At 43.8% G+C, this 14,594-nt stretch overlaps 2 protein-coding genes across 2 annotated transcripts in view; both read left to right on the forward strand.

Moving 5' to 3' along the window:
- Positions 1-200: 200 nt before the first annotated feature.
- MTLN (mitoregulin) lies at positions 201-3,102 on the forward strand. The gene is made up of 2 exons (XM_066611857.1): positions 201-477; positions 2,776-3,102. Exon 1 carries the CDS (start codon positions 291-293, stop codon positions 471-473), a length of 183 nt encoding a protein of 60 aa, XP_066467954.1. The 5' UTR covers positions 201-290; the 3' UTR covers positions 474-477; positions 2,776-3,102.
- A 4,262-nt stretch (positions 3,103-7,364) lies between these two features.
- The window catches only part of NPHP1 (nephrocystin 1), a 41,839-nt gene continuing 34,609 nt past the window's right edge, over positions 7,365-14,594 (forward strand). The window contains exons 1-5 of the mRNA XM_066611858.1: positions 7,365-7,553; positions 9,888-9,961; positions 11,627-11,687; positions 12,438-12,574; positions 13,265-13,499. Of these exons, the coding sequence (XP_066467955.1) occupies positions 7,380-7,553; positions 9,888-9,961; positions 11,627-11,687; positions 12,438-12,574; positions 13,265-13,499 (681 nt within the window). The 5' untranslated portion in view covers positions 7,365-7,379. The remainder of the gene's footprint in view (positions 7,554-9,887; positions 9,962-11,626; positions 11,688-12,437; positions 12,575-13,264; positions 13,500-14,594) is intronic.

Genomic DNA, 14,594 nt, shown 5'->3' on the forward strand with positions numbered 1-14,594 from the left:
GCACGTGGGTTGTGGGTGCTTGGGTCCCTCGCACGGCAGCGGTGCCTTTCAAGGGACTCCAGTGGGGAGGCACTGCCTCCCCCTGCCTCCCCACCCACCGCACCTGGCTGAGAGGTCGAATGGAATGTTGGCCACGCTTTGCTTAAACCCCGGCCACCGCTAGAGAGCGCTGCGCGGCGTTCCGAAACTAGAGACCCAGTGGTGCCCTCCCCGCGTTTTTTTGTTCCACGAGAGCGGCAAAGTAGTTTGGGCCTCGGAGGCTGCCGTGGGAAAGCGGGGAGGGGGCCACAATGGCGCTGAGCTCGGAGCCCCTGTCCGAGCGCTCCGTGCAGCTGGCGGTGCTGCTGGCCTTCGCCTCGGGAGTGCTGGTGGGCTGGCAGGCGAACAGGGCGCGGAGGCGCTACCTGGACTGGCGGAAGCGGCGGCTCCAGGACCAGCTCTCGGCCACGCAGAAGAAGCTGGACTTGGCTTGAGCCGGTGAGGACGCGGGTGGCGATGGTGGCCGGGAGCGGTCATGCCCTCTGCGGGCTGCTCGCCCTTGAAGCGCCCTGCGTAGCTGGCCCTTTAACTGCGGTTAAATGATGTTGGGCCTGGTGCCCTGACACGCCTCGTCCGTTTGCCTCAGAGCATGGTGGGCCAGGCCCCGTCCAGCCTTCCAGCTCTGATGCAGCCTGCCAGTGGGCCAGGCGCTGCATCCTGCCATGGGGGAGCCCTGGAGGCCTTCTCAGGGGAAGGGGGGTTTGATCCCTTACCCCAGGGCTACCTCAGCGCTGCGCAGGTCTGTCCTCACTCTCCCAGCACTCACTTGTAGTGGGTGTACAAAAGAAAATAGTTCTTTGCCCAACTTGTCCTTAGTCTGCAGAACTCCTTGCCACAGGACATGGTGATGGCATCTGGCCTGGACGCCTTTGAAAGGGGATTGGACAGATTTCTGGAGGAAAAGTCCATCACAGCGTCCAAGCCAGAACCAGGGGACATCCCCTAAAACTGAGTGTTGGGAGTTAGGACAGACAAAAGAAAATACTTCTTTGCCCACTGTGTAGTTGGTCTGTGGAACTCCTTGCTACAGGACGGAGTGATGGCATCTGGCCTGGATGCCTTTAAAAGGGATTGGACAGATTTCTGGAGGAAAAGTCCATCATGGCTTAAAAGCCCATGTGCAATGTCCTGGTTTTAGAAGTGGGCTACATCAGAATGCCAGATGCGAGGGAGGACACTGGGATGCAGGTCCCTTTTTTGTCTTGTGTGCTTCATGAAACCTCTGGTTGGCCACAGTGAGATACAGGAAATTGGGCTAGATGGGTTTTTGACCTGATACAGCAAAGCTTTTCTTACATTTTTATGGAAGTTGGATAGAATTGGGCCCTAAGTCTCTATTAAAGGGCACCCCTTTCTAATTTTTTGCCTTGGTCCTTCGTTATGGCAGAAGGTTCGAGGCAAAAAACCCCACAGGTCCAACTAGGGTGCCACTTGGCTCAGAAAAAGCAAGCCAGGCCAACCCTTGTCTAGTTTGGAAAAGACTTGATATACAGAAAGACAAGGTTTTATCTCAAACATTTTCCTCCCTTGCAGGGCTTTGATAACTGTGACAGAGCAGGAGAAATTCAACAGGTGAAGTTTTCCCCATCATTGTAGTTTGTGAGGTGGGAAGGAGAGCAGATTTGCCTGCTGGATTTCTGGCAGTAATTTGGTTGTTATTTAAAGAGACTTTTCTGGTGAAAAAAAGATGGTGGGAATTGATCTCCATAACTATGTCTTAGCAGTGGTTTGATATTCAGGCATTAGCAAGGTGTGATGCTTGTCTCTGTTCAATGAAATGGAGTAACTTGCTGATTTCTGCACACCAAGCTGCTACTGAAGGCACAGCAGCAGATTAACCTGCTTGTTCTGTTTAGCTGGCAATTATATGGTAACCATGCAGGTTACAGAAATGTTGCCGACTTCTATAGTGCCAGTGTTCCCCTGCCTGACCAGCAGAAATTCAGCAGGTGAAGCTTTTTTCTCACCAGTTGATCTCCACACCAAAAAAGGAGCACCACTTGCTTCAATTCCAAATCTGGATTATTGGAAAAGACAGAGGAAAATGGCCTGTGTAAAGTTTGCGACTGCATCGAGGTTGAAGTTCTCCATTTTCATATACAAGCATTGAGGCTTGTCGTTTTAGGCACTACATGGAAATTACATATATTACTAACTGATAAACTTGTACCTCAGTTCTAAATATGAGTCTGTCTGTACACCAAAATCATCAGAGGAGGCTTTGCTTCTTGTTCCACCAACATCTGAGGGAAAGTGGTGGGTACTTGGGTACTTCTGTTGCTGCCTCCATCAACTCTCATTGGAACTCCTTCTCCCCTGAGATGCTCAGCTGGTACCTTTCTGACTTGACTTTAGAAATTTTAGATCTGGTGTGCTTCTTTGATAAGCTTTGTTGGTTATAATTTTTAAATTTTTGTTGAGTTGCATTTTGTTATTGACAGAAGGCACTGTGAGAAATTTATGAGTTTATTGCATATTTGTGCTGCAGTACTGGACCCTTCCTCTCACTTGTGCAACTACAAAGCTGACACTTGCAGCTGAGCACTCTGGATGAAGGGAGAAGTCAAGCTCTTCTGGCTAGTGGTTAGAGTCAGGCTGATCTCTTCCTTGTGGGTGTTTCATACTAATTGTTTGCTCAACTCTTCTTCATTTCTTCATTTTTGTTAACATGTCCACTTTAACTTTTGGGGAAACTTGAATGATTGATTTTCATTTTGTTTCTCTTTCTGTCAACAGATGCACACAAATGGAAGCCACGAGAAGCACTTGAATCAAGTCTTCTTAAACTATATTAATGGACTTTATAAATGTTCTTAACAGAGGCTTATTCTGAGAAAAGACACTGATGGAATTCTTTTTCAGTAAGACTGAACTAACATCTGCAAAAATGTTTAACATATTTAGAAGTCATCTAAACAAATCTTGAAATTCTGATGTTTTGCTTGCTTAGATTGTGAGAAGCTATTGTGCCAAGTTTATCACCAATTTCCTTGTTGAATTATGATCACGGAATATTACTAGCAGTTTCTGAAGATGGCTGAATAAAAACATTTTATGAAGTTATTCTGACTATATTGTTGTGGTGAATTATCTACTTTGGTTGTAAGGGTGAAAATATCTAGACCCATTTTATTTCCAAGGATGTTTGTGCACAAAAAGTTTACCATCTTGTAAATGCTTAAGTTTGTTCCAAGTTCCTTTTGTCAGAATCAACAGTCAGCACTTGGACAGCTCAGGTGCTATATAGTGCTATGATTTCTTGTTTCCTTAATTGCATAAAGGATTGGAGGTGGTAAGTATCAATGTATGTGGATTGACAAAGAGAACTATATAACCTTATTTAACTTGGTTTGAGCTGTTATATGTCAGCTTATGTATTCATTATATACTCAATCCATTTATGCACCTGACAAAATAGGCTATAAACATGCTACAATAAAATGAGATTAGATGCTTATGAGATGGCCCTTGAAAGGAATTTCAGAGGAGGTGGATTCAAGAGGATGGAATTATTCTTTCTCCAGAAACAAGATGGATGTGGAGGGGGAGACAGGGTTTCCAAATTATGCAAGTGAGTGTTTTATCAAAGAATGTAACATTCAGTGTTCTTGTCTTGGAGAGGCTCAGGTGAGTATTTCACTCTGCAATTGATGAAGTTATTTATTTATTCATGACAATTTATACCTTGTCCTTCTAATTGATAAAGAAAGCCCAGGCCAACTTAGGGCCCAATCCTATCCAATTTTCCAGCACCAGTGTAGCCGCAATGCAACTGCAAGGTGAGGAAACAAATGTTCCCATACCTTAAGGAAGTCTCTGTGACTACCTCCCTATCACAGGATGTGTAGTGCATGCCACATCCCCAGTGCCCCATGTACAGTGTAGTGCATGCCCCAGTGGCTGCACCGGCACTGGAAAATTGGATAGGATTGGACCCTTGTTTAGTTAACATCATTATACAACAAAATAAAAATAAATAATAGATATTTGTGCACCTGTTAATACCATTTTTAAGACAAAAAAGCAATAAACGTGAGTGTGTGTTCACTCAGTACTGTAGAGAGTAAACTTTTATTTACACATAAATACATACATACAGTCACTTCTCTTTATATGCGAATTAGTGGATAGCGAATTTGCTTATCTTCAAGGGCAGAATTGCCACCTATCTCTCTTTATCTGTCACTCTGTTATCTGTGAATACTGTGCTGGTGCTTCATCAAATGGACTTTGGTATTGGCCCAGGGAAATTTGTCAGACAAATTTGTGTCTGTTTCCAGACTTGCCCCAGCATCTTGGGCACCATCTTGAGGATTCCAGTTGCACCTTTACAACCCTGGCAATGATCAGAGGTTGATGATGAGTGGTCTCTGGAAGATTACTCAAGGTCTCTTCTGGGGCTGGGGCAAGCCAAGGGAAGGAGTCAGGAGACAGGTGGAGAAGGAGGATGGATGAAGCAAACCCCTCCCCACTACTGAACTCTTGTTGGGCCAGGAACCTTCAATGAGTCAAGGAATAGCCAGTATAGAGAAATTGCTATTGCCATAACCTTCAACACATCAAGTGATGGCCAGCATGCAGGAGGATGCATCAGATGTTGATGAACCCATGCTGTTACCCAGCCCCAAAGATTTCAAGTTAAGATTCAGGTTCATAAAGTTCATAGAATGTAAGTTGAAGAGGGTCCTCTGCACCTAACCCTATTTTTCTCTTAGGCTCAGTGATTCAGTATCTGCTAATTCAGTATCCACTAGGTTTTCCAGGAACCTAACCTTAGCAGAAAAATGACTGTACATACATATGTACTCTGCCTTTCCAAAAGCTCAAGGTGGCTTATAATACTTAATACATTAGCACTGCATACCTGTATTACACTTATATTGACACTGCATTATCATTTGGCTGATGTTTCACTGACGTCAGGTTGCTGTTCCAGCATTGGTAGGCTGTGTTGGGGTTTCTACAGACACTGATAGGGTTACTGGGATATGATGGACATTGTACCTAGTAACAATGTTGGTAGCAACTTTGGCATATGATTATTAGACTGTGACAGGGCATCTTAAGTAATCTTGGGAAAAGTGATGAAAATGATAAAAGTTCTGTTAGAAATCTTGAGTCCCACCTCCCAGCACTACAACTTCAGGATTCGTTTAGAAAATGACACGACCAATTTAACATTTACACCCCACATTTAGTAACATTTGTGCTCCATTCAAGATCGTGTACATGAACCTTCAGTCTGCAGTAGGCTAGGGCAGTAGTTCTCAAACTCTTTAGCACAGGGATACACTTTTTAGAATGACAATCTGATGGGACCCAACAGAAGTGATGACATTAATCTGGAAGTGATATCATGGCCAGAATTGACATCATCCAGCAGGAAAAATTTTTGACAATCTGAGGCTGCAATCCTATCGGAACTTACCCAGGCATATGCCTCATTGACTATCATAGTTAAAAGCATATGCACAGTGAACATAAGAACATAAGAACATAAGAACAGCCCCACTGGATCAGGCCATAGGCCCATCTAGTCCAGCTTCCTGTATCTCACAGCGGCCCACCAAATGCCCCAGGGAGCACACCAGATAACAAGAGACCTCATCCTGGTGCCCTCCCCTACATCTGGCATTCTGACTTAACCCATTCCTAAAATCAGGAGGTTGCGCATACACATCATGGCTTGTAACCCATAATGGATTTTTCCTCCAGAAACTCGTCCAATCCCCTTTTAAAGGCGTCTAGGCTAGACGCCAGCACCACATCCTGTGGCAAGGAGTTTCACAGACCGACCACGCGCTGAGTAAAGAAATATTTTCTTTTGTCTGTCCTAACCCGCCCAATACTCAATTTTAGTGGATGTCCCCTGGTTCTGGTATTATGTGAGAGTGTAAAGAGCATCTCCCTATCCACTCCGTCCATCCCCTGCATAATTTTGTATGTCTCAATCATGTCCCCCCTCAAGCGTCTCTTTTCTAGGCTGAAGAGGCCCAAACGCCGTAGCCTTTCCTCATAAGGAAGGTGCCCCAGCCCCGTAATCATCTTAGTCGCTCTCTTTTGCACCTTTTCCATTTCCACTATGTCTTTTTTGAGATGTGGCGACCAGAACTGGACACAATACTCCAGGTGTGGCCTTACCATAGATTTGTACAACGGCATTATAATACTAACCGTTTTGTTCTCAATACCCTTCCGAATGATCCCAAGCATAGAATTGGCCTTCTTCACTGCCGCCGCACATTGGGTCGACACTTTCATCGACCTGTCCACCACCACCCCAAGATCTCTCTCCTGATCTGTCACAGACAGCTCAGAACCCATCAGCCTATATCTAAAGTTTTGATTTTTTGCCCCAATGTGCATGACTTTACACTTACTGACATTGAAGCGCATCTGCCATTTTGCTGCCCATTCTGCCAGTCTGGAGAGATCCTTCTGGAGCTCCTCACAATCACTTCTGGTCTTTACCACTCGGAAAAGTTTGGTGTCGTCTGCAAACTTAGCCACTTCACTGCTCAACCCTGTCTCCAGGTCATTTATGAAGAGGTTGAAAAGCACCGGTCCCAGGACAGATCCTTGGGGCACACCGCTTTTCACCTCTCTCCATTGTGAAAATTGCCCATTGACACCCACTCTCTGCTTCCTGGCCTCCAACCAGTTCTCAATCCATGAGAGGACCTGTCCTCTAATTCCCTGACTGTGGAGTTTTTTCAGTAGCCTTTTTTTTTCAGTAGCCAGTAGTTTTTTCAGTAGCCAGTGAGTAGCCTGTAAAAGAACAGGTCTGTAACACTTCCCCAAATGCAGTCACATTTCATGGTAGCATCAAGTCTATTAAAAATAAAATATTGAAATGAATTGGGACCCACCTGAAAGGGGCTTGCGACCCACCTAGTGGGTCCCAAGCCACAGTTTCAGAAACACTGTTAGGGGCTAAGGCTACCATCCTATCCACATTTTCCTGGGAGTAAGCCCTATTGACTATAATGGGACTTACTTCTGAGTAGACATGCATGGGATTGGGCACTCAGGCTGCAGTCCCATCCACACTTACCTGGGAGTAAGCCCCATTGACTATAATAGGACTTACTTCTGAGTAGACATATAGAGGCTTGGGCTACAAAACAGGCCACCCAATATGTTACTTCCAGAGCACTGCCCAACATTCCACGACTACATGACATCACCTCTCAAGTTCAAGCCTAGACCTAACCACAAGATCGTCTTCAGTGTTTCTGGAGCCAGCTCAAGTCAGGAAAGGCGGGCGCACTGCATTCCGGGACATGTAGTTCGGCTCGCCCCGAGGCTGTGCAGGGAGCGCTTTCTCGTGGCGCTCAAAGATGACGCGAGCACCCGGCGCCCAGCTTTCCGTCTCCTTGGCGACGGGTGGCCTGGCTTCTTCGGGCGAGGTGTTGGGAGTACAGTTTTGCGCGGTCCCGAAAATGACCGGGCGGAGGAGTCGGACGGGCCCGTTGCAGAACGCGCTGCGGCAGGGCCGAGAGCTGCGGGAGCAGGTACCTCCTCACCTCCGCCCTGACTCCTGCGCCGTCAGTGCCCGGCAGGCTTCAGGGACGCTGCGTGTCCCTCGCCCGCCCCGTGGGTTGGCGCTCTTCCAGGCGCAGTCTCAGGCTGCCGTCCTGTCCATGCCTTCCTGGGAGGAAGCCCCACTGACTCTCCTGGGACTGACTTCTGAGTAGACAGGCATAGGCTTGGGATGTCGATCTTTCATTAATGCATCTCTCTTTTTATACAGTGATCACTAAATAGAGTATATATATATGGTAAGGCCACACCTGGAGTATTGTGTCCTGTTCTGGTCGCCACATCTCAAAAAAGACATAGTGGAAATGGAAAAGGTGCAAAAGAGAGCGACTAAGATGATTACTGGGCTGGGGCACCTTCCTTATGAGGCGTTTGGGCCTCTTCAGCCTAGAAAAGAGATGCCTGAGGGGGGACATGATTGAGACAAACGAAATTATGCATGGGAAGGATAAAGTGGATAGAGAGATGCTCTTTACACTCTCACATAACACCAGAACCAGGGGTCATCCACTAAAATTGAGTGTTGGAAGAGTACGGGCAGACAAAAGAAAATATTTCTTTACTCAGCATGTGGTTGGTCTGTAGAACTCTTTGCCGCAGGATCTGGTGATGGCATCTGGCCTGGATGCCTTTAAAAGGGGTTTGGACAAATTTCTGGAGGAAAAATCCATTATGGGTTACAAGCCATGATGTGTATGTGCAACCTCTTGATTTTAGAAATGGGTTATGTCAGAATGCCAGATGCAAGGGAGGGCACCAGGATGCAGGTCTCTTGTTATCTGGTGTGCTTCCTGGGGCATTTGGTGGGCTGCTGTGAGATACAGGAAGCTGGACTAGATGGGCCTATGGCCTGATCCAGTGGGGCTGTTCTTATGTTCTTATGCTCACAACCCATGCGCAGAGCAGGGAGGACAGAGGAGCAGGCAGGCAGAGCACGTGGGTTGTGGGTGCTTGCAGTCCTCACACTCAGTGGCGCTTTTCAAAGGATTCAGGTGGGGAGGTGCCTCCCCACTCAGGTGCCTCCCCACTCAGCATGTCTCTGTCGTGCAGCTGTTCTCAGCGACTTCTCAGCAGAACCAACAGACCCCTCATTTAAAAAATTTTTATATTCTGATGTTGACAGCTACTTTATTTGCCTTGTGTAAGTGTGTGCGGATCTGGTGTGTGTTTTCTTTCTTGCTGGTTTGTGCAACTTTTATCCAGTCCTTCTGCTATTGCACCTGTGAGAAAGCATAGGACATAATGAGCCTGTGCAAAAGCACAGGGCACTGCTCAAGGCAGTGGAGTGTACAAAATGATCTGTTCTATCCACAGCTCTGTAAAGTCAGTAAGACTGAGAGAGAGCAACTGGCCCAAGGCAGAGTTGAGTATTGTATGGCACATGCATATGCCTGCAGCCCCTGGCCAAGTTTATGTTAGGAGTGTGTCCACAGTAGTTTGACTTTCTGTGTTAATGCTCGCCACAGGAATCTTCCCCATATTGTTTAGTACAATTCACTGTATGATTTGTTAACATTAGTTTCACTTTGTGGAGGAGAATTAACTATATATGACTATAGTTATATGACTATAATTATATATATGACATATATGACATAGTTATATATGACTATAGAGAATTAACTATAATGACTCTAGCCCATCCTGTGTTTTCTGCTAAGCTGGGTGGGCCTTGAAAGCTCACTCGTGGAGGTGCTGATTTCTGAGGCAAGTCTATAATTGAGCTCAAATTTTTCTACATATTCTTACTCATGTACAGTCAGATATATTTGAAACTTACAATTATTTTACTTTTCTGTTTATTTTAAAATATTTGGATGTTCATCTGAAGCTTCAGAAATTCACAAAAAGCACCCCTGAACAAAGCCTTCAGTTTGACAAACAATATGCTGGTTCCCTGAATTACAGCTGCCAAGTTTTGGATGCCTGAGACACAAATGGCTGCATTTTTTTTTTTGCACAGGCTCATAATGTCCTATGGTGCTTTCTCGCAGGCGCAGTAGTTCTGCTGGCGAGAACTGGCTGTTTTGACCTAAGCATGTCTCAACTTACATACAGACCTCTGGAATCTAACCATTATGTATGTAGGGGACTGACAGCCCAATCCTGTGCATGTCCACTCAGAAGTAAGCTCCATTGTGTTCAATGGGGCCTACTCCCAAGAAATATGGATAGGACTGAATCCTTAGTACAGCAAAATGAAAAGCAAACAATAAAGCAGCCACAGTATCCAAAAAGCCAACAGGGCAATCTAGGGCAAAGCATGGTGTGTTGACTGGCAAAAATGAATCTTTATGATATTTTAGGCAGATGCCTTCTTTCAAGAATGCAAGAAAGCAGGAGATCTGGACCCTGAAAAAAAGAAAAGTCTTAGTCAGAGGTAATGTGTAATTTAAGAACTGCCGTCAGGAGAAGATATCGAATACATTTATCATATGTATTTATGTATCAAGGTTTCCTTTATTTAATGTCTGTTTGTTCCAGATGTTAACAGACTAGAGTGAAGATCTAAAAATATCTTAGGGCGCAATCCTAACCCCTTATGTCAGTGCTTTCCAGCACTGGCATAGCGGTGCCAATGGGACATGTGCTGCATCCTGCAGTTGGGTGTGACTCATGGAGGCCTCCTCAAAGTAAGGGAATATTTATTCCCTTACCTCGGAGCTGCATTGCCCTTATGTCAGTGCTGGAAAGCACTGGCTTAAGGGGTTAGGATTGCGCCCTTAGGTGCCAATTCTGAGCATAGTTACCTGGAAGAAAGTTTTTATCTAAATCCATGGAACTTATTTCTAAGTAAATATTTTAGGTTATATGTGGTGAAAGCTTATAGTTATGCAAGAACGTTCATGGATGTAAAAATTCAGAAAGTATGGTGGGCTAGAGAACCGTTTTATGATTTCTTTCCAAATGAGTATAAAACCCCCAAAATGACTTGATAGAAGTTCTTCTACAAGGAATCATGACATCCTTTTTTTCCAGAGAAAAACGTGTTGAGATCCTCTTTCCCCTGAGTTACCTAGGTAGACTTGCTTCCGTATTGCACGGTTTTTTATTTGTTTCTTGGAACGTGCCCATCAATAGGCACTATATATGCAAAGCAAGAGTATATGCACAGTTAAGACATAATCTATATTCAGTGATCTTTAGTTCAGTACTTATAAATGTTGAAGCCTTCAAAGTTTACATTTCATATTAATGGGTTATAGTTTCTCAGAGCCATTACACAAATGGAAAAAGGAATAAATGGGAAGAGGAAAGTAATCAAATTCAGGTATCAGTTTCATGTTTCATAATGGACAGGTGGAATGGTCATGAGATGGAAAAGATAGTGCTCTTAGTTTCACCAACTTTCCAGTGCTAATGTAGCCCTGAGGTTAGAGAATAAACACTCCCTTACCTTGACGAGGCCTTCATCACTGCCCCCCCACAATAGGATGCAGTTCATGTCCTATTGGCACAGCATTGGAAAGTTGAATAGGATTGGACCCTAAGGCCGCAATCCTAAACAACTTTCCAGGTCTGACATAAGGGCAATGCAACTCCGAGGTAAGGGAACAAATATTGCCTTACCTTAAGGAGGCCTCCATAACTGCCCCCCAACTGCAGATGCAGCACATGCCCCACTGGTACAGTTATGCCAGCTATGCTGAAAAGTTGGTTAGGATTGCGCCCGAAGTAATCAAGACATTGTGCCTTGTTTTCTGAACCAAGGAAGCCTAGCTGAACACTGTGTTTGTTCCTAGTCTTGGTACACAGCTTCTCTCTGCACCAGAAAGAAACCCATGTAAATAAAGTATGAGTATAAATAAAGTATAATAATGTACATGAGCAACAGATATAGTGCTCTGCTGTCTTTCCTTGTCCTTTTTTTTTTTTTTTTTTGCAAATTTTTGCTCTCCCAAGTTCAGTGACAAAATACATGGCTAGCATATTAAACTAAGCACAATAGCTTTTGTAAAAGGTGGGGCTTGACTGCTGTCAATATTTGATTGTAGCTTGTACTGTACCTAGAAAATGCAGTCTTTGTCATTTGTTTTTATTGAAGATGTTTGGAACTGAAGAAGTCTGTTGATGAAAATGCTTATACTCTTCAGAACCTGAAGAAAGTAAGTGCTTTTAGGTACAGGATTTCTTGTTTCCACAAAATAAAATGCAGAAAACGTAAGAAAACCCCTGCTGGATCAGGCCAAAGGCCCGTCTATCTAATTCAGGATTCTGTTTCTTACAATGGCCCGCCATCTCCTTCTGGGAAGCCCACAAAATCATGCCTGTCTCCCACAATTGCTCCCCTGCTGCTGTTACTCAAACTTGTCTGCTATTAATTTGTCTAATCTCCTTTTAAAGCCATTGAAACTAGTGGCTGTTGCCACACCTTGTGGTAATGAATTCCTTGGATTATGTGCTATGTGAAGAAGTTCTTCTTTTTGTTTTGACATATCTCCTAAGTATCATGGACAGGATCTAACGTGAGAAAGCCCTTCGTGCCTTGGCCTGAGTAACCATAAACTATGTCAGCATAAATCTAGTGCACAATGTATACACAGAACACCATTACTTTGGACAGTTGTTACTGTGCAATTGGTAACAATATTCCATAGGCAAAATAAGACTATGCAGATGTTTGCTTGTATTTAGCATACTTTCTGTGAATAAGATGATGCCAGGCTATACTGTACTGAGTACAGATTATTTTTATGATACACTTGGTAGAGGTGTTTGAAAATGGTGTTATTTGTTTTACTCAGAAGTAAGCCCATTGTATTCAATAAGACTTAGTAATCCTATCTTATTCAGCAGATACAAACTCCTCTAGCACTTGGATGTCTTTAGAGATCTGACATATTATTATCTTACAGGCAGATGAGCCTGCACCTGTGGGAAATTATAATCAGCGAAAAGAAGAAGAAGAAAGACAGCTGTTAAAGCTATTGCAGAAGCTGGAGAGACTTTCTGCATTCCTTAATCAGGAAAATGAGGTCAAAGACTCCAGTGTGTAAGTAGATTAAAAGTGCAGTTCTAGGTCTGTTTACTCAGAAGGACGTTCCTGTTGTTTAATGAAACTTCTCAAGGACTGAAGCTTAAAATAGGAATTATACAGAGTAATCAGGTTGGTCTATTGCAGGTCTTATATATTGGTTCTGATGTAAAACTTTCTTATAATGACCATGGAAGAATATACTGGTGACAATATTTTAAGTGTCTCCTACAATATTTAAGTTATTTGTTGGATATTTATTAATGGTTACTTGCGCTGTTAAAAGGTTGGGAAAGCTTAGAAATCTAACTGCATTCAAAATATGAAATTGGGGCATCATTGTGACATCTAGTTACTTCTTGTATTTCTAACAATTGGTTCCATCCAAGTCTGTATCCCATGATGATGATGATCTATGTACTACTTTCAACAAGAAATTTTCTGAAAGTACTGTAGTTTTACATAGTATAAGGATTGAAGAAATGGTTCAATTTTCTAATGGGGCTCGCACTTTAAAAAAACAAAAAAGAACTTACAAGAATCACCAGCAACAGTCACTGGGAGAGATGCTAAAAATACAAATTCTGATTTTCCGCATGTTTGATGTGAGAGCCACCACTTAAAAAAATTGTCTCATTACCCCAGGTAGCAGAGGACTAAAGTAAAATAATTATCAAATGGCCACTGTTCTGTTTCTTTCTTGCTTAGGAATGGAAAAAGAAAAGACAGCCCAAAGACACAGCAAGAAAATGAAGAGATTGAAGAGAAAGATGACGAAGAAAGTATTGAAGATGAGGATGAAGAAGAAGAGGAAGAGGAGGATGACAGCAATGATTATGAGGAGGAGGATGACGAGGAAGACAAACTAGATTATTCAGCTATTAAACATTTTATCAGTCTTGGTGATTTTGCTGCTCAACAAGAAGGGGATCTGGCATTTAAAGCAAGTTGAATGTAACATTATTAGAAACTGTGAGCATACTCCACCAAACACTGAGGTCATGTAATCTCTGTTATTGTAGTGGGGCTGCAGTCCCACTGTCACTCAAATTAGCAATTCCTAGTTACCTCTCATCTCCCACTTCCTTCACCCATGTGCAGCACTTTGGTTTGATTCTACACTTTTTTCACTATAGTGGTTGTTGCTGGAACAGCAAAGCTGATTGGGATGCTGTTGGATATGATGCCAGTTCATTTCTACAAGTTGTAACACAGATGCGAGCATAGTAGTTGTTGCAATCACTCCTAAACATATAATTGCTGGCGCAGGGCTTTGTGGTATCAGGTTTCATAATGATGATGACAGTGGTGGTCAGGGAGAGGGCTTTTAAATTGCCATGGAGGAGGGTGGCAATGTGACCCTTCCTTTGGGCCACTTTCAGGTTGCTGAGCTGCCTAGTATTACAAATTGGGATATGGCTTTATTTATTTATGATTTTTTTAAATTTATTAGATTTATTCTCTGCCTTTCTCCCTGGAGGGCACCCAAGGCTCAAAAGGGAGGGAGATCCAAAACACAGGCGCCACCACAGAGAAGGCCCTGTTTGTGGACACCATCCCCCTAACCCTCCCTCAATGGCAGCACAACCATCAGAGGCCCCTCTGATGACCTAAAAGAATGGATCGGATTATACAGAAGAAGGCATTCTCTCCAATACAGTTGTCCTAAGCTGTTTAGGGCTCTAAAGGTCAAAAACAGCAATTTAAATTGGGTCCAAAAACAAACCGGCAGCTAGTGCAGCCGCTGGAGTAGCGGTGTGACAGAGTCAAACCGTTGACCTCCAGCAAGTGCACAAGCCGCCGCATTCTGTACTAACTATAACTTCCGAACCATCTTCAAGGGCATCTTTACCCTGACCAAATTGTTTTCCTAAGTTCAGCACTATACTTTCCCATATCTGCAACTCACTCTTATAGGAAAAAGTAAGAATGCATACTCATGTAGGTACTAAATATGTACCAGCTGATCCCAAATTCTTTGTGGGTAGGTAAGAAAAAGATTTTGTCTGCGTCTTGTAATTGCAGCCCACCAGAAATG

This window comes from Tiliqua scincoides, chromosome 1 (genome assembly GCF_035046505.1).
Source record: "Tiliqua scincoides isolate rTilSci1 chromosome 1, rTilSci1.hap2, whole genome shotgun sequence".
Taxonomy (NCBI): Eukaryota; Metazoa; Chordata; class Lepidosauria; order Squamata; family Scincidae; genus Tiliqua; species Tiliqua scincoides.